Source organism: Callionymus lyra, chromosome 14, assembly GCF_982586985.1.
Source record: "Callionymus lyra chromosome 14, fCalLyr1.hap1.1, whole genome shotgun sequence".
Lineage (NCBI taxonomy): Eukaryota > Metazoa > Chordata > Actinopteri > Syngnathiformes > Callionymidae > Callionymus > Callionymus lyra.
The window spans coordinates 13,712,195-13,731,239 of NC_141831.1; the positions used below are offsets into that span (position 1 = coordinate 13,712,195).

The window sequence follows — 19,045 nt, forward strand, 5'->3', positions numbered from 1 at the left end:
CTACGATGTTGTAAGGCAGGCTAGTGTAGTCATTATTAACATCCAATTACGGACTAATGGTGTCCTTCAACGCATCCTTCAGTTTCACTTGGAAAAGATAAATGAAACATGCGGACGTGACCTATTTTCGATCTTTGCTCAATGGCTCAAAAGGATAGAAATGCTTTAGAAGTGATATGATTCTTTTATCTCGTCAATCCACAACTGCGTAACCGGTGCTTGGACAAATAAACAATACTTTTACTTGGAAACTTAAGTGTATTAGATCATCATAAGATGTTTTTTTCATGCTTACTGTGCCAGAAGAAAAGAGGTTTGGATAAAATAATCTTAAGAGGTTTTTTATGGATTTGTATTTGAAATAACCAAATAAAGCCTCAAACTTAAAGTGATGGTTCACCCAAAATTCAAATTTAACTCATTGTCTACTCACCCCAATGTCGACTAAGGGTTGGGATTATTTTCAGAGTAATCTGTTCCTTTTTTTGTATAGGCAAAAATGTGTAAAAAAGTATGTGCAAGTGCTTTCAGACTGCATACAGTTTACACAGAAAGTGTTTGTGATATTCACACAGTACACAGTACTTCCTCTTCTTATCAATTTTTATTATTTAAAAATCTTACTTAATCTTCTTAATATTTTAAGTTTTTGGAGTTTTTTAAGTGGGTAATTTTTGCCCTAAGACAACTGAGCTTCACTCGCTTCATTCAAATGAACAAACATTATAACTCTAAAAAGAAACCTTCCTCGGGCTATTAAATTGTACAATTCTGAGTTCAGGGGCAGGAGTGGAGTAAAAGTATCTGGATGTTCTGTTCTATGTTAATCTTTGTATCCTTTGTCTTTGTTATTTTTCTTTGATCTATGTTCTTTATATTTATCTGTAGACTTAGATTGTACCATCTTGTTCTTTCTCTTTATTTCTCTTTGTTCTTGTTCTTATTTTATTTTGATTATTTTTTATGAAAAATTGCTGTATTTGCTGTGGATAATTTGGAAAAAAAACGATTTCAATCAATAAAGTTCTACCTAACCTAACCAACCTAAACCAATTACTCTGAAATAACCCCAACCCTGAGTTGTCATGAGGGTGAATAGAAAAAGAGTAAAGTTGGAATTTTGGGGGTTTTGCTTTCACAATCCTTAGAAAGTGATTACGCTTAACATGTATATTTGCTTATTTTTAAATGTATTTTCTCAGGGTTCTGTTTAGGAGAACTTTGAATTCAATGAATGTATTTCATTTTCAGGCACTTTCTGACTACAATTTCAGGTGGCGTAGTGTTTTTCTTTAGTTTTTCTCAACCAATTGTACTGTTTTTGGAACATATTATGGGGTAATGGTCTTGGTAAAATGGCGAATTTAAGAAGCAAATACAACCATTTGTAGTTTAAATGGGTGCTTAAGATGATGCGATAATTTGAGGAGAATATATATATAGGTTCTTACTCGGTTATTCTGACGGTTTAAAAGTAGAGACTGTCTTGAACTCTCCACAATCCAGTGGCCTTACTTTCGAACTTTTAGAAGTTCTAGTATAATACTTGGACCACTGTGTCTGACTTGTCTGGTAACAGATGGTTAGATGTTTAGAATTAAAAGTATGTATTTGGAGGATTTATGGAAAATTGCATCAATTCCAGTCAATTTAAGAGTTTAACTCTAAGTAAATTTGGCCGTGTTGGACGAAAATGGTTTTTATCCTCTTAATACTCGGTCCTGCTGTACTTAATTCACCAGAGCCCTCAAAATTCCGAACCCTCTGTTCATGACTCCACAGAAGTTGTGATGGATCATGACGGGAGACCGCGGGGAACGCCAGGGAACGTCGAGTAAAAAGGGCCTGATTGTCATGATGGAGGGACGTGTTTTTTTTTTTTTGACACGATGGTGCGGTTTCACCGACAGCACGGCATTTTAAACGAAAAGCCAATCCCGATCATTCGAGTGAGTAGTCTGCGTTTGACCCGTTGTGACTCTAGGGGAACTGTGGCTAAGACAACCCCCTTTTTTTTTCCCCCCGTGATGAACAATAGGTCACAGTGCTGGGAGTCAGTCGGAACCTAATGTCTGTTTAAATGTTGCCACGCCGCTCTCCACCAGCGGTGGCGGAGCTCCACAGGGAGCAGAGGCAAATGACATTTTACTCTGATCAGGGGTTGTTGGAGGTGTGTGTGATTATGTGGAGCGGATAATTGCTTTCCACAATATTGAGCTTGCTCCTCTGAAGGAGATTCAATCAAAGTTTGAAGCAGCAGCAGAAACAAAAGTTGAATGCGCAAAAAAACTCTGAGGCTTTCATCCATTTTTTTTTTGTTTTTTTTTTTGTTACTTGTGTTTCCGGACATGTAAAAACACACCAGTCAAATGTATTTACAGCACTGTACATTAAGCTAGACCATTTCACTTTGATTGTTAAGTTTTTCTTGCCTTTCTGACTCAAGTGGCTATCCGATCATCTAATAAATCGCACACGAGCACTGATCACATTTTCAAGTTCAAAAGATCACTTCACAGAATAGGACTTGGCTAACTACAACGATAATTAGTCACTAAAGTAGTGGTTACCAACTGCATTTTTAATCAGATCTGTGCCCTTCCAGACTCTACATAAATAAATTAATGAGTGCACCAGTGGTGGAATTTTTAATAAATATGATAATAAATTATTTAAGGAGGAATGACAAAAATGCTAGTGTTCACGCCAAGGATGACTCACAGCCTTGCATTCTACAAAAAAAAAAAAAGGGCATTAACTTGTGGACAGCCTTTATCTGTTGTTGTTGTTCAAGAGGTTCTTGACTTTGTTCGCTGATTAGATGATGGTCCTCCTCACAGATAGATTTCTCTCTTCGGAGTGTGGGCAGTTGGTGAAGTGGGCGGGAACTCAGAGGCGACACTCAGGGGCATCTCCTCTAAGGGGGAGTCCTGGCCGGCATCGTGACCGCTGTTGGAATAGGCACTGCGGGACGGCGGGACGCGGGAGCGTGGCGGCTCCTCGCTGCCCAGCCTGGCACTCCCGTTCGCCAGGCGCCCCAGGCTCCCTCTCTCCTGGTAAGGCACAAAGGTGGAGAGTTTCGGAGGGTTCCTGGTCTTGCGCACCGGGGACGGATGACCGGGCATCCAGCAGGCGTCCGAGTGGCCCAATTCGCTGCACTCGGTGGTGCAGTTTCCGGTCATCGCCACATCGGGGATGGAGCGGATATCTGTGGGGCAGAAGAGGAAATAAAAAAGCCGTCATCAGAAAATGCAACCTACTGATAAACACAATACAAATCATTTAAACAAACACACCCACAAAAAAAGAAAAAGTTCCAGAAAGCCATTAGTGATCAGAAATGGTGTCATCTGAAACACCCCGTGAAACCAACCGCCCCCCCTCTTTGAGGTCTTTGCAGCTGTTGCTAAGCAGTCGGCAGCAGTTGCTATGTAGCTGTTGCTATGCACTGTATAATGAGTGCTTCTGTGTGTGCGCGAGAGAGAAAAAACAGTGTGTCCACTCGCTGATGTGATGCATTCAGGAGATGGCGTGCTGCGTCTTCGTCATCTTTTTTCGAGTATCTAGCAGCAGTTGGTTTTGAAGATACTTCGCTGTTTAGTCGAGACTTTCTTTTTTTTTTTTTACAACGCCACATCAATCGTCACGTCATGCTATATGCGTACTTGAAAATATATTCCGTACCAAATCCTGCCGCAGCAGCCCCTCCATAAACATAACGGACAGACCCCTTTGGGCAAAACGCATTGAATGAGTTATTGATTGACAGCACCGAAATGAGTCCCGTGCCCTTAATTTATCATCCATTTTTGAAATTCAACTGTTCCTAATTAAATAAATGGGCCCATGACCCACTATCCTCATTTTAATGCGCAAGCCCCCAAAATAAGTTGGCCTGAGCTTTCCGTCTAAAGAACAAAAAATAAGTGAAAAGAGTTTGAAAGGGCACGACTTGTTAGAGGGGACGTAAAAAAAAAAAAAACTGCACAGTCGAAGCTCTGTATTTGTTTACCAGAACTGTGCAGCTGGCAGCCAATAGGCTTTTTAATCAGCCCACCTGTTGACAAGATAAACACACAGCAGAGATTAAATGGAAATATACATCAATTCATCTTTGTTATCCCTTCAGACTCTGACGAAGAGGGCCAATCAATGTCTGCAAAAGCAGAGAGCAGACGACCAAGGCCTCAAAGTGTGTGCTGGCGGCAGCCGAATGCGAAGATCTAGTGGATGTAATAAAGACATTAATTCACCGTGGAGTTGCCCGCACCAAGCCCTCTTCAAGCATATTGGTTTGCGGTAGATGTATTCAAATGAAAAAAAAAAAAAAAAGAAAAGAAGGAGCTGAGAGCAGCGGAGACGACGTTCATAAAGACATTGCCGCTTGTGAATGATGCAACAAACACAGGAGCTGACACTTTACAGAGACGGCAGTGGGAGTTAAGATGTGCGTTAAAGGAAAGAGAAAAGAAAAAAAAAAAAGAAAAGGGGGGAAGGTTGACAGAAAGCCTGTGAGATGTACCATCAGTGTTGCACTTGTGACCAGTAGCACAATCATTATCAGACGAAACTCGGGAGGCTAGAACGAAAGTGCGTCTGCCCCACTGGGGATTTAGTCATTCAGGCGTGTTACATTTAATGTACGGCCTCAATGCGCTGCAAGTAACACATTAGAACCTGTTTGTTTTAGCTGGATTGCTTCCAGAATGTGATTTCTTTGATTCCATTCACCCAGAATGGTCATAAATATATATATAAATATATGAGAATAGCTCAGAGATCCTGCACTCATGTCACAACAAAGAAGAAAATACATTGTGCAGATAAAGTGTTATTAGTTGGATATGGTATAGTTGATAACTATATTTCATCCTGTCTTATCTTTTTGTGTAAAATACTGATGCTAAAAAAAATTTGGCTGATTATAACTGAACAGCAGTTCGTGAATTGATTTAAATCAATGGCTAAAAAGGCGAAGTAAGTGGTTGCTTTTTAGTGTTTCGTAAAATTCGTGAATTGAAGTTAAATAAATTCAAGTATTTAGTTTTATTCTTGTAAAATCTATCTGTTTTCGCTTTGACTTTGGTGTCTTTTTTATAACTTTATTGATACTGCACGGTCCCGGGTTTCAATGTTTGTGAAGGTTTCAGCTCAGATCTGGGCAAAGTGCGGCCCGGGGGCCACATGGGGCCATTTGACTGTATTTATGTTGCCCTCGTAATGTCAAAATATGATCATGTATAAATGGTTCTATTGCATTAAAAAATGTATTTTGTATTTATCATTCATTTACATTTTCACATAACACTTATTTTTGTTGCTTGAAGAAATGTTTTGAGAAAAACTCATATATACAAGAATAAAATTGCAGCTTATTTAGCTTAATAAATGTCATGCCCTAATGACGAATGTCAAAAATGCTACAAGATTGGATCAATTGAAAAGCTGATTTGGCGTTTTAAATGTGACTGGACTAAACTAATGAAATGTTCTGATAACATCAATCCAAACGGGCCGGTCCTGTCCCAGTGGCGAACACAATTTGGAGACTCACTCCTTCGGACGCTCTTATATGCACCGCTTGTTGAAAAATGATTAGAACTTAAATGCGATTATCGTCTGCATATAGTGTTATTTTGGGAATTTACCAGATTTCCTGGCCTGAACAAATCCGATCGACGTCAGCGCCAGGATGTTATGCGGATAAAATGGAAGTCAATCCTATTTTAGCAGATTTTCCTTGTGAGTTTCCATCCCATCATTATGACACTGTTGCAAACATTCAAAAAATGACAAATCTAACTAGAGACTATGCTTGTACCGACACCCCAAAAAAAAAAAAAATGAAATGTCCTGGGCAAAATCAAGTCTGATCAGTTTTGACATCAAAGTGTCTTTTTTTTTTCCCAGAGCATAGTGAAAGCATGGAAGAAAAGTGGCAGCAAACAGATGGAGACTTGAGTCTGCTGCTATTGGAATGGTTGCCACAAATTAATTGCTTGCTTGCCACTTCCTCTGCTTGATGTTTGACTGTGTTATCAAAGCATGTTAGCCAAGGCAGCCCATCCGATCAGACGCTTGGCCGGCATCGACAAAATTAAAAAAATGTGTTTATGAATAAGACACCACAGTGGATGCTGCGGAATAGTTTTTTTTTCGGTGGAAATTGTATCGTTAACAAGGAAGTATTTTAACTTTGATCTTTTTAAACTGTTACACCGATTGTAGACGGAAAGTTTTAGTGGACAACAGTTAGTGAAATTCAGCAAAGCAAGTTTTTGTGTGTCTTCAGGAGATTAAAAAAAATCATGATATAGTAAATAACTATAAATAATAAAGTTTCATGAAACAGTGTCTTCATTTTTACAAGGTCACATAACTTTTTTTGTATTAAACTTAATGTAGGCAGTATATTTTTGTTGGTGCTACGTTATTTACTGTGACTATTGTAAGGATCTAAAATAGTGTCAAACATTTTAGTGTTTAAATAAAGAATAATGTAATAGTTAGTCAATTTAAGGATATTATAAAGTGTAACTATTTAAAAAAAAAATGGATTATATAATACTTGATTTCATAAACATTTAAATAAACTGTCGAACATACATGGATATACATATTATTCACAGGCGCTTATTTTTATTTAGGTTGAGGATTTTCTTGAATTTATATAAATACTATTAATAAAGAAATTATATATTTTAAAGATGAATGCAAAGAGAAGACCAAGAAGAAAATTCAGATTTTAAATAAATATAACAAACATTTTTTACTCAGTACGGCTACATTGAAATAGTCAAATGGCATTTTTATTTTGCTCGACTGGAAGTTGTAGTCACCCACTTACACTTACTGGATCAAGGTCGTCAATGAGATTGACCCTTCCTGGTGACCCCCCCATACATTTCACAAGATTCCGAACCTTCTCAATTCTCATGTCAAACTTGGTCAGGGATTTAAGTTGTTGTTTGTTTTTCCTCCCCACATTTTATTTGATCTGTTAAAGCCTGTGATAACACAGCATGTTGATTTTTGCAAACACAATTGAAACATATGAAGGAAGAAGTCTTGTTGTGTTGATGGACACAGTAGTTGGAGTGAAGGTATTTTGTTGATCTACTCTGTCTTTTGTTAGGTTTATCTATTGTATTAGTATTTATTACTGGAAAACTTAAATAATGATAACTTTATATACAGTGAAACGTCTGTATCACGTCCCTCAGCCACATGTTGCCCAGGTCTATATTGACCTCAAATCAAACACTCCCCATTGTTATTTCCTCATTTATTCACGGCCGGCTGCGTTATAGGATTTATGTCTGAACATTGATTGCAAGTCTCACAGAAATGTTCCTTTTGTTTCAAGAGGTAACTAACGTGATGTTTTTTGTCCGACTCGCCTACCTGCACCCCTCAACTCGTCCGATTGAAACTCTGCTGACTGTGTGTTTTCACCAACAATTTCACCGGGAGAAACGTAGTAAGACTACGAGAAAATGCTGAAGTATAGGGTGCACATATTTTTTTATATAGTTTTATACTGTTTTAATACCATTACTTTACTTCTGTCGTTATTCAAATGCAAATTTAAGCTTCCAATTTCTATTTCACAGGTAATCCCAAACACATTGTTCTATTGTTCATGGTGAAATGAATACAAAAAAACAACATCCTTCCATCTATTGTTCCCTCATATCTCATTGTGCCTATAATCCTAAATTGTTTATTGTTAAGCTTTTACTCTCTCAAATGAGCAGCGATCTGTCATATTCATGCATAATTACATTATTATGCTTAAGTGGAAGCGCCTTTTGTTTAGCGGTTCACGAATGAAGTATACTTTTTTTTTTTTTAAATGGAGTGAGGGGGGGATGAAAAAAAAAAAAAAAGAGGTAGCAGATACAGTGTGTGCACACACCCTCATGCATGATGATTGGAGTTGCACTTTCTCGGCTCCCTGAGAGCGGTTTTGTCTGCATGCATCGCTGCGGCCGAATAGACTGTCGGTACAAAAAGATGATCACGGGAGGAGTGTTAAGGGGAAGTGTTCAGGCGCACCCGGCTAAGCACAAACACAGCCATGTAGGCTTCTACTCCAAAAAAAAAAAAAAAAGAAAAAGAAAAAGGATTTTACACTTGATGAAAATCTCTCGCAGCTTTGAGGAGGTTTATGTCACTCCAGTGGAGCTTGTGTACGACTGTGTGTCTGGTGCTACGACTCTATCTGAGGAGGTGTTTGTCAGCAATTGATTCCTATTTTTGAAATTACACGTTCGGGAGGATTTGCGGCGGAGCTTAAAGAAGACGTCGGGGGTAATTGCGACGATGTTTCCCTCAGAAACTGTTTTATTGAGTTCCTTTTCTATTTCTTACCAAATTGATAAATCGTTACGATAACTATGTGGAGCAATCATATCAAACAAAGGTTTCCTCGTGCTGCAACTTTTATTCTCTAACATCCTGCAGGACAAATCTGCTCAAAACACACAATAAATAACCTTAAAATTCAAAGCTATTTAACATGTTTTAGAAAGACAACGGTGTTTTCAAACACTTGACACAATCACGATAATCATAATGATAATCATGATTAATTGTAACTATTGAGAGAATTTAAGCTCATCTAGTTAATTGTAAGGGGGCGGACAGAGGCAGAAGACCCCCATGAAAATGTAAATACGTCCAATTTTGATGAGATATAAACCATTTGTATAACATACTAAGTAAGGATTTCCAGAGTTTTTGCTAATTCTGCTAATTGTAAGGGGGGTGGACAAGGGGGGCAGAAGACCCCTGTGAAAATGTTAATACATCCAATTATGATGAGATATTAACCATATGTATAACATACTAAGTAAGGGGGATTTCCAGAGTTTTTGCTAATTTTGCTAATTGTAAGGCGGCGGATAAGGGGGACAGAAGACCCCCGTGAAAATGTTAATACGTCCAATTATGATGAGATATTAACCATATGTATAACATACTAAGTAAGGGGGATTTCCAGAGTTTTTGCTAATTTTGCTAATTGTAAGGCGGCGGACAAGGGGGACAGAAGACCCCTGTGAAAATTCAAATACGTTACATTTTGATGACATTTGAACCATCGGCAATTATTAAGAATTAAGGAAGATTTCAAGAATTAAAGCTGATTTGCTAATCTTAAGGGGGGAGAGGACCCCCATGAAAATAATAATACGTCCAATTATGACGCGATATTAACCATATGTATAACATCTTAAGTAAGGGGGATTTCCAGAGTTTTTGATAATTTTGCCAATTGTAAGGGGGGAGAAAGACCCCCATGAAAATGCAAATATATCCAGTTTTGAAGAATATTTAATCATATTTATTAAGCACTAAGTGAGGGGGATTTCCATTTATTATATCAAGCAAAAATTGCTTGATAATATAATTGCAAGGGACATGCATAAAACCCCCATGAGAGTTCAAATATGTAAAGTTTTGATGACATTTAAACCATATGTATTATGCACCAAGTAACATGGATTCCCTGAATTTCAGCTCATTTCGCTAATTATAAGAGGGCAGTAAGGGGGGACAGATGACCCAAATGAAAAGTCAAATATATAACATTTTGATTACATTAAAATGATATGTATTACACACCAAGTAAGGGAGATTATCAGAATTTTACCTCATTTTGTAAAGGGGGTGGATGCAGGGCAAAAGACCCTCATGAAAATTCAAATACGTACATTTTGAAAGACATTTGAACCATATGGATTTAATAACAATTAAGTGGGATTTCCATAATTTTAACTAATTTTTACAATTGAAAGGGACGCAAAATGTTACATATTATGTCTTTAACATGCAAAGCTCTTAACACTAACATGAATCTTGTTTTTTTTTGTGATAAGAATGACATGGGGCCCGCCAAAAAACACCAGTCAGACAAGAATTAATATCTACTCTTAATAGTGCTCATCACCATCACCCTCAATATAATAAGCAATGGCAGATAAATAAACCGCCCACATTGCCAAGTCTGACATTTCCTCCAGCGGTGCCAGAGCACTAATAAATCAACCTGAAAGAACATTCAGCTGCGTGCTATTTAAGTTGATAATCACCCTTTTTTTCCACCCAAATTTCATACTGAGGTATTTATTTCAGGGTTGCGCTGACATTTTAAATTGTCAAATGCTCCTACATCCTGTTATTAGGATTCCATTATGCATGTGATTTTTTTTTTTTTTTTGGTCACACAACAGCTGTTCACCGATATAGAGTTCAGATCGTTAATTTAATCGTTTTTTTGACAAGCTTTTTATGACAAAACCACTTTAATTTTAACTGTATTCATGTCAAAAGCTTTTGTCTGCTTATTTAGTGGAAGGCCATTGGCAGTACCTCAAATACTAACCGGACCACTTTAACGAAAATGGCAATTGTTTTCGGGCGGTAATGATAAAGAGTAAGAAGAAGCCAAAAAAGTAGCACACAAAAAAAGCTTGAAGGTGAAATTTCAATTCCAGATTTAAAGGGATAGTTCATTCATTTTTACTACTAGCCATTAGCTCCCTTATGGGTGAGCTGGGGGGCCCCAGGCAAAAGGCGGGGGACACCCTGAACAGGACACCAGTCTGTCATATTGCACACAAAGACATAAAACCTATTCACACACAATGGACTATTTCCCAAAGTTCCCAATTCCTCTGTTTCTTTTTTGACTGTGGGAGGAAACCGGAGTGTTCGGAGTAAACCCACGTTGCAGGTTGGGAATCCATGCCATTACAGGAAGAAGTGCATATGATGGTCCCAACAGGGGCTAACTTTTCTTCGCCCCCCCCCAGCACGTCCATTTTCCATTGCATCTTCGACATAATAAGTCTATATTTTAAGCTTGTTCCAAGCTGTAGCAGAGGGACGTCACAGACTAACAGTTTTTTGGATGTTTTCCAGTGTGTCTTTTCGGACGAAGAAAAAGTAAGCCTCGTTCGGGAACTACAAATTGACACCGATTACTCCGAAAATAAGCCCAGCCCTTAGTCGACATGAGTGAAATTTCAATTTTGGTTCAACTATCCCTTTAAGGTATTTTCTGGACGCTCCACACCAGAAGGTAAATCTGCTCAGCATGGAACAAACCCCTTTAAAGGGTTTTATAGTCTTGGATGTCACGGACGGTGGTTAAATCACATTGTAAATATGCAAGTGGTTGGAAAAGACTGTGTTTTTTTTTTGGACTCTTCTAAACTTCACCTTAAAATCACCTTTTTTACGAAAGTAGATTCCACCTGTTGCTTTTTTTTAAATCAGGTTACGATCCAGTGTGAATTTTTTACTGCTTACCCGTCTAAAAATCACAGTGAATCCTGGAGAAAGTTTCACCGGATGAGCTGAAGCTCCTATGCTGAGAGATACGTGCAAGGGTTGGGTTTACATGCGGCTTGCATCAGGGTGCCAGTGGGAGGTGTTTTTGTCTCAGGCAGGCTTCCTCGTCGTCTGATCCCTTGCCCATAGGCACGGGGAAGCTGCCTCTTCCGGAGACTTTATAGCACAGCTCTCTGTTTGATTGCAAATGCCGCCTCTCCCCACTAGCCCTTTTTCTCAAGCCGTGTGCCCCACAATGATAGACGTCGGACGGACAACATGAAACCCGACAGCTCGTTGAGGGATAAGAGCCGCTATCGTCACGGACGGCACCGGTGACATTAATAGTGTTTTTTTGCGTGGTCCGGTATAACCGTTTTTTTTGTGACAAGAAAGGAAGAGAAAATGTCATGAGAAACAGAAAAGAGTTCTGTTTTTTATTTTTTTGGGAGGGGGGGGGGTAGATGTCATGTTCTGACTATCAATAAAAGTTTGCCATGGTTACCAATAACAGTGTGCCATGCATCATACTTTTAGGTGTCAGACCCGCTTTCTTTCATTAACGTTTTTTTTTGGACATTTTGTTCAATACACACCTCACAGCATGACCAAGAAAATAGAAGAAAAGTGAAGAATGAAATCGGACAGTTCTTTCACTCATTTGTTGGTCGGTCTTTAAATCTATTAGAGAAATAATAAGTGTGTTTTTGTCCAGTATATTTTGCTTCCAATAAATCTCTTACCTTTTATTCTTGAGTCTATGATGACATGACGGCATGTCTGGAGTAAGAAAAAGAGCTTTTATTCGCACGAAACTGCAATTTATAATCGACTTGAACTACAAACAAGTCATCAAGTAATATAATTTTAACAAGTTTCAGCTCTTTGTTGGTATTGATGGGTTGATGAAGCCTCATGAAACAGCCGATGAGGTATCATGACACAGTGTCTTAAATTTTAAAGGCCCTTAGATGGCACTTTTTTTTAAAAATGATGCCATTGAATTAGTAGATTACAGCCAAATATTACACAGCAACTTAGAGTGCCAGCTAGTGGCCATTCAAGTTTGAGACACTGTATCACGATACACTCTTTCTTTTCAACAGCTTTTGAGCTCATTAGAAATGTTTACCCACACCCATCTTTAATTATATTGGGTTCTAAATGACCATCATGAACAGTTGAGAACAAGCTTTCAAAAGTACTACAGAAAAAAACGGATTTATTTAAACGTTTAAAATGTTCTTAAAAGAGGGCTCACTTCAAACACATTTATTATATCTATCTTATCATATATATAAATACAAATACATTAATGTTTGTTAAACTGAGTGGAATGACGGATTGGAGGTGGCGCAATATTATTTATTAAATAAATAACAATAATAATAATGTGTTTAAAGATTTAAAAAATGGTTTAAAATGTGTATGTCGAACCATTTTAAGAATACAAAACATTAAAGGTCTGAGTTAATTTGTAGTACAAAGAGTCATAATAAAAAGGAAATAAAAATGAAATACATAACATTACGCACCTTTACTCAATGCAATAATTCAATGTATTTTGGTAAATACTTCCTTTATAGACACTTTTAATGGCTGTATGGTGTTCCTCACTAGCTGATAGGAAGCTGAAAAATCTACCATTTTGTTGTGCTTTTCCCGCAATGACATGTCAGGTCTCGTTATTAAAGTGCTCTGAAGAGTTCCCCACAGTTAGCAGATGCAGCTGGAGAAGAAGAAAAAAAAAAAAGCTTTTGTTCTCCAGAGGGCTGCATTTTTGAGCGAGTCAGAGAGAGGAAAAGTTGCTACCAGCGCACAAGGTTGACACAAACAGTGTCATTGTAATAGAAAACAAAAGAACGTCGGTGGAGTTTATAACCCTCCACCATCTGTTTCACATCTAACGAGCACCATGTGAACAAGAAGGTTTGAAGGAAAGGTTCCATGTAGCACCAGGAGTGACACGTGAGATAAAGCGACGGTGCTTCGTTTTGTCTGGCTTTTGCCTCGATATTCATACGTGTTAATCTATTCCACGGGTTGTGTTCATGAGGAATCATGCCTTACAAATACATGTTCGTATTTATGATTGTTTGGTTCCTGTGGACTATGGCACTTTTACACAATATCAATTTTCTTTTTGTTTGTTGATGTGTCAAAACTAATATAGGTGGTCAATGATGAATTCAATTGAAACGATTAAGATATCTGTAATATTTTCACATGTATATTTTTTTATTTGTTCTTCTTAATGTTTTAAAAAAAAAAATCAGTTTTTAAATTAAATTATTTGAATTTAAGGAGTGATATGTAGACCATTTCAATATATATATATATATTTTTTTCAGATTTTTATTTCCAGAAGAATATTTTCAGACTGGTTGCTTGGACATCACAATAAGTACATTTTACTCATATTATAGACTCCATATATTAACATCACATCATCGCTTTTACTTACATTTTAATATTTAATATAATAAATTATAATGTTTGTGTAGTTGCATCTATGTATATTTGCTTGTATGCCGATGATGGTGTTCTGTATGTGTGTGTCTCCTAGCTTAGAGACTTTTTGCCAACTTTTTAATGTTCGTGCATTGCATTAAGCATTACGTTTCTAAAGAAGTTTTTGTTTTAAACATTTTCAGTTCCATTTTTTGCATGTTTGTGTCTTCTCATTTGGACTATTGTAATAGTTTATATTCGTGTCTATACAAGAAGGAGCTGTCTCGCCTGCAGTTAGTAGAAAACTCTGCAGCGAGAATTCTGACCAGCTCTAGTAGGAGAACTCACATTTCCCCGATCCTTAAAACTGTGCATTGGTTCCGCTTCCGGGCCCGAGAAGAGAAATCCTTCCAGACTGTTGCTGTCTGTGTTTGATGGAGTCTACAGACTCCTTAAAGAAGCATCTTTTTATTAGTGCAGGATTTTTCTTAATTTTCTGGGACTCCTGTGTTTGTCTTATGTCTTGGCCTTTTAGAGTTTTTTAATTTATAGGTGTTTTTAACTGTGTATTGCTTTTGATTGTTCAAACGCTTTGTGACCCTGGTCTAGAATGGCACTTTACAAATAACTATTACTCACTGACTAAATTAGTTAAAAGTAAAAATAAATCTCAACTTAAATCCTGGGTCCAAACAAGGCACACCACTGGTACTGTTATTTAAAATATATATATATATTACTATCAGAATATATGGCTCAGAATAACAATGTCAATCTCGATTGTTCTAAAGACATGGTGGTCCAGACTCCTTCCAAACATGTTGCAGTAGGAAACGGTTTGATAAATGGAAGGACAGAGTCCTTAACAAAAGGGCGTGCAATTCTGTGTTCACACCAGCAGTTTTTTTTTCATTATAAGTAACAGTTTCTTGAGCAATTACCCTCACTTTGTGCCAGAGTCTGTGCTATTCTTTATCTTACCAAGACATTGGCAAAGGAAAAAAAAGAAAAAAAAAAAGGAATCCTGTGAACAATGTGCAGCACACTTCAGAGTTGAGTACAAATCAAAGGAATCGGCTTTTACTGCGCTAATAAGGCAGAAGCTTATTTGAACCACAGAACCACAGGTGCCAAAACCAGCTTTAACATACACAAAGAAAAATATGAAACATACATAATTGTTGGAATGTTTACACATCCGACTGATAAAAGTATAAACTAGTTTCTGATCTGCTAAATTTAACTAACTAACTAAATAACTAAGGGTTAACTTGATGGGAAACTTTTAATACAAAAACACAAAAATAGCATTGAGTTCTCAATTAATAATTGTTTTATCACATAATGCATTAGATATTATATAATATCCTCCCTAATTACCTCTGCCAAGGAGGTTATACATTTGTATTTTTTTTATGATAGCTCTAAAAATTGTCATGAAACTGCCCAGATAATTGGACAAAGGACAGATGACTATATTTGTTTCAGAGTATTCTCTGGATCAAGTAATCATTTAAAGGATTAGTCATTCAATGGTTTTCTTAAGACATTTTTATTCTTGCAGGCTTTTCCCTGATTTTCTTAGACTACTGTGTTGTTCTCAGTGTTATCTTGACCTGTTAACTATATATTTTATTGGATATTGTTTTGATTGTTTAAGAGCTTTGTGACCCTGGTTTAAAAAAGCGCTCTACAAATATAACTTACTTACTTACTTATAGTATATAGTTTTAACTTTATATCATTTTTGATTGTTAAAGCGCTTTGTGACCCTGGTCTAGAAAGGTTCTTTAGAAATATCCATTACTTACTTACTTATTTTATTTGATGTAGCTGTTGAGAAACCGCCATGCTATAACGATAAAGGGTACTTGAGTCAGCTTTGTTCTTTCAAAGGTTCTTCAGAGGTCCTACAGAGCGGTTCTTTGACTCAAATTGGCCCCCATTGAACTGGTCTCTTTTTGACCATTTTTGAGCATTATTCATCCACAAAAATGACAAAAGGGTCAAGAACGGTGTTGCGCTAACTACTCCCTTTATTGTAGCACGAATAGGCACATTTTCTTGGTCTCATTTCAAGGACAGTTTTTAACCGAATCTAAAGCTCTATAGCTCGAATATTTAGTTACCGCCTTTAAAGAGACGCAAATCCTCCTATGTTTTTGGGCTTCTTGTAGCCCTTAGCAGCCTCCAGGTCATTTTGTTGAATTGTGTCGTGATTGGCTGAAAAATGACGCAAGCCCTCTTTTAGGTAAGCATGTTTAACCCACTTTGTATTTACATTTTTATTGCGATATTGAATCCCTAGGTAATGTCAGCTTGTGTTTTTTAAAACGATGCAGCTGTGGTGTCTACATTTATAATTGATTTAAAAATTGTTTAGGGTTGCTACAAAAATTGTTTTAGGACTTGCTAACCTGTGACCCTTTATCGTAAATGAGCTTTAAAAGTAAGACAAAACCCCTGGAAAAATAAACGTGGTGCGGGTGTATATGGATTTCTTGGCAAGTTAACCCCGAAAACAGTTTAGAGAATTGATTAAATCTTTTCAAAGTTGTTTTGTGTTTGACAATTTTCGTTTGGAGCTCCATCATTAACGGACAAAGCCTCCCACACCTGCCGACAGATCTCTCCAAGGCGTCAGCTGATGCTCGAACCAAGCATTACTCGCCGAGATATCTCAAAGAAAAATGGTTGAAAAGGTAAATTTAAAGGAAGAGGGACGCTTAAATTGCATTCAACCGGATTAACAGAAAATGTTTGTCCACTCGTGGAAACGACTCAATGTTTCTGATCATGGCGACATGATTGGACGAGCGGCCAATTACCGAGCAGAAGATGCATCCTGAAGCTTGACAACAGAGTATTGATCGAAGTGAATCTTTCAGAGCGGAAAAAAAACCAAACAAATCACACCGATTTATGTTTATCAAACAAATGGTTAGCTTGTTCACACCTGAACTGGTCAATGAAGTGACAAAATAATAAAAACATGAAAATACAGCAAGTATTTACTGTATTTAGATCATTATTAATACACAAAAATATCAATATTTTGATATATACAGTATGCTTGAATTATATTTGTAGTGAATGTTGAGTTCATTCCTTTTTTTTTGCAAAAGTTGTACAAATCCAACACAAGACGACGAAGCATGGGGGGGGTGTTTGAATCCCACTGTTTAAAAGGGAAACACTCATTTTCCCTGCTGCACACCACAGCTCAGCCTTTTGTGTCTGCGTGAATGGACTTTATTCAAGCCGCCAGAGTCTGTTTCTGGTGCAGATTAGCCCGAACACACACGCACTGAGACACTTGCTGTGAGACAAGGTCGGATGTCAGTAAGCAATGGAACCACCCAAGCTACTTTTCTGAATAAGCCCCTGATTAAATGAGAAATGTTGTCATGATAATCAGACAAGACTGCTGGTTCATACGCGGAAACTCATTGAATTCAGGCCATGTTGGTTATGAGCAAAATCCTCATTTTTTGAAGTAAAAAACACAAACAAGTGTTTATTGAGATAACATATGGTTTAAACCGTCAAAGAAGAAATATCGTTCAAACCCTCAAAGACACTTATTTGTATACAGATTTGTATTTTGATCAACACACAATTTTTGTTGAATAGTTTCAACGAAACATGCAACTAATGCAACATCTTTTTTTTTGTTTATCCGATTAATCTTTTTTCAAAGTTCACTGAAAAATAGTTTTCAGAAAGACTCACGTTGGAAAACAAGTGTTTAGTATTCTTTTAGTACGCTGCTTATTTGTCGTAGGAATGTCTTTTAAAAAGCTAGAATCTTTTTTTTTAACCTCATATGAGGAAGTAAATAAAGCTCTATTATGAAAAAATGTCTCAGAAAATATATAAAAAAAAAACAATTTTTGGATGATAATTATTATTTAGCTGTTTTATTGGGGATAACTATCCAGTAAAAGTAATTACGATCAAAATCATGTCACCTTTAATTGAAAATCACCCTTTTTAAATAGAATATTTTAGGGTAGTAGCCTTAGATGTCTGATGTGTGTGTGTGAGTGTGTGTGTGTGTGTGTATGTGTTCACAGATCTTTCAGCAGGTGTTTTCAGATGTGTCTGCCTGTGGACAATTTTTTTCGGCGTTTGGTCAAAATGTCACATGAAAAAGATGACAGGTGACATGGCAAGATTAAAATTTCAACATCCGTCAAAAGTAGCTTGCCACAAGGCAGGACTTTGATGTTCCTATCAAAGTACAACAGCATGCAATCTCTCTCTTCTTCATCATCATCATCATCATCATCATCTTCGTCTCACCTCTGAGCAGTGGATATAATTGACATATTAAGCTCCAAAGTTAATTTCTTTCTTGTTTTGTTTTTTTCCAAAACCTTTTTTTATTATCTGCTAGCTTATTTTTACCCCAGATCAGCACAATCTTTGGAGTGCGACTCTATAGCCAGAGGGAACAAATTACAATAATCCCCCAATGCATTCGCATCTGATTATAAAATATATTTTCGTTTTGTAATCTGTTCATCTGTCCTTCAAGTTAAAACAAAAGTTAATAAAGGTCTCACAAATATTGTAATGGCTTGAACAACATTTCTTATGTTGATTTTTCCTTTTTTTTTTAAAAATTAAACTATATTATCCTTTCAAATCCAAAAAAAAAAGAAAAAAGTTTGTTTGATAGGTGAGCATCGTTGGGTTTTAAGTCAATTAAAGTAACAAAAGGTTTGGATTCCATTTTTTTTATTTTTTTTTATTATAGTTAAAATTTGTTTGATTACAGCTGATTTGTTTTATTAAAGTTGAACATTGTTTAACTTCAGGTGAAAATTGTTTGAATACAGTTTTTAAAAATCGTTTACTGTTAAGAAAAAGTTTGATTACAGTTTAAAATTGTTTGACTACATATGAAAATTGTTTGATTACGGATGAAAATTGTGTTATCACAGTTGAAAATTGTTCGATTATAGTTGAACATGGTTTTATTACAGTTGACAAAACTGTTTGATAATAGATGAAAATTGTTAAATATTAGTTAAAAATGTGTTTGATTATAGTTGAATATTGTCTTATTACGTTTGAAAATTGTTTGTTTATAGTTGAAAATTGTTTATGATGGAAAAAAAAATGAATGAACAAAGTGTAAAACAATGAAAATAAAAAGATGAGATTGAAATAAAATAATTCATCATCACTGAGGATGGTTACTTTTTTTCTTTCAGTCAAATAGAAAAGTGCAAACAACAACAGAACGCCA

The 19,045-nt window shown here is 36.6% G+C and overlaps 1 protein-coding gene across 1 annotated transcript in view; it reads right to left on the bottom strand.

Annotated features, from left to right (window-relative positions):
- Positions 1-2,025: 2,025 nt before the first annotated feature.
- Positions 2,026-19,045, bottom strand: part of pcdh1a (protocadherin 1a) — a 125,868-nt gene continuing 108,848 nt past the window's right edge. Inside the window, exon 5 of the mRNA XM_087807654.1 lies at positions 2,026-3,208. Within this exon, the coding sequence (XP_087663780.1) occupies positions 2,835-3,208 (374 nt within the window). The 3' untranslated portion in view covers positions 2,026-2,834. The remainder of the gene's footprint in view (positions 3,209-19,045) is intronic.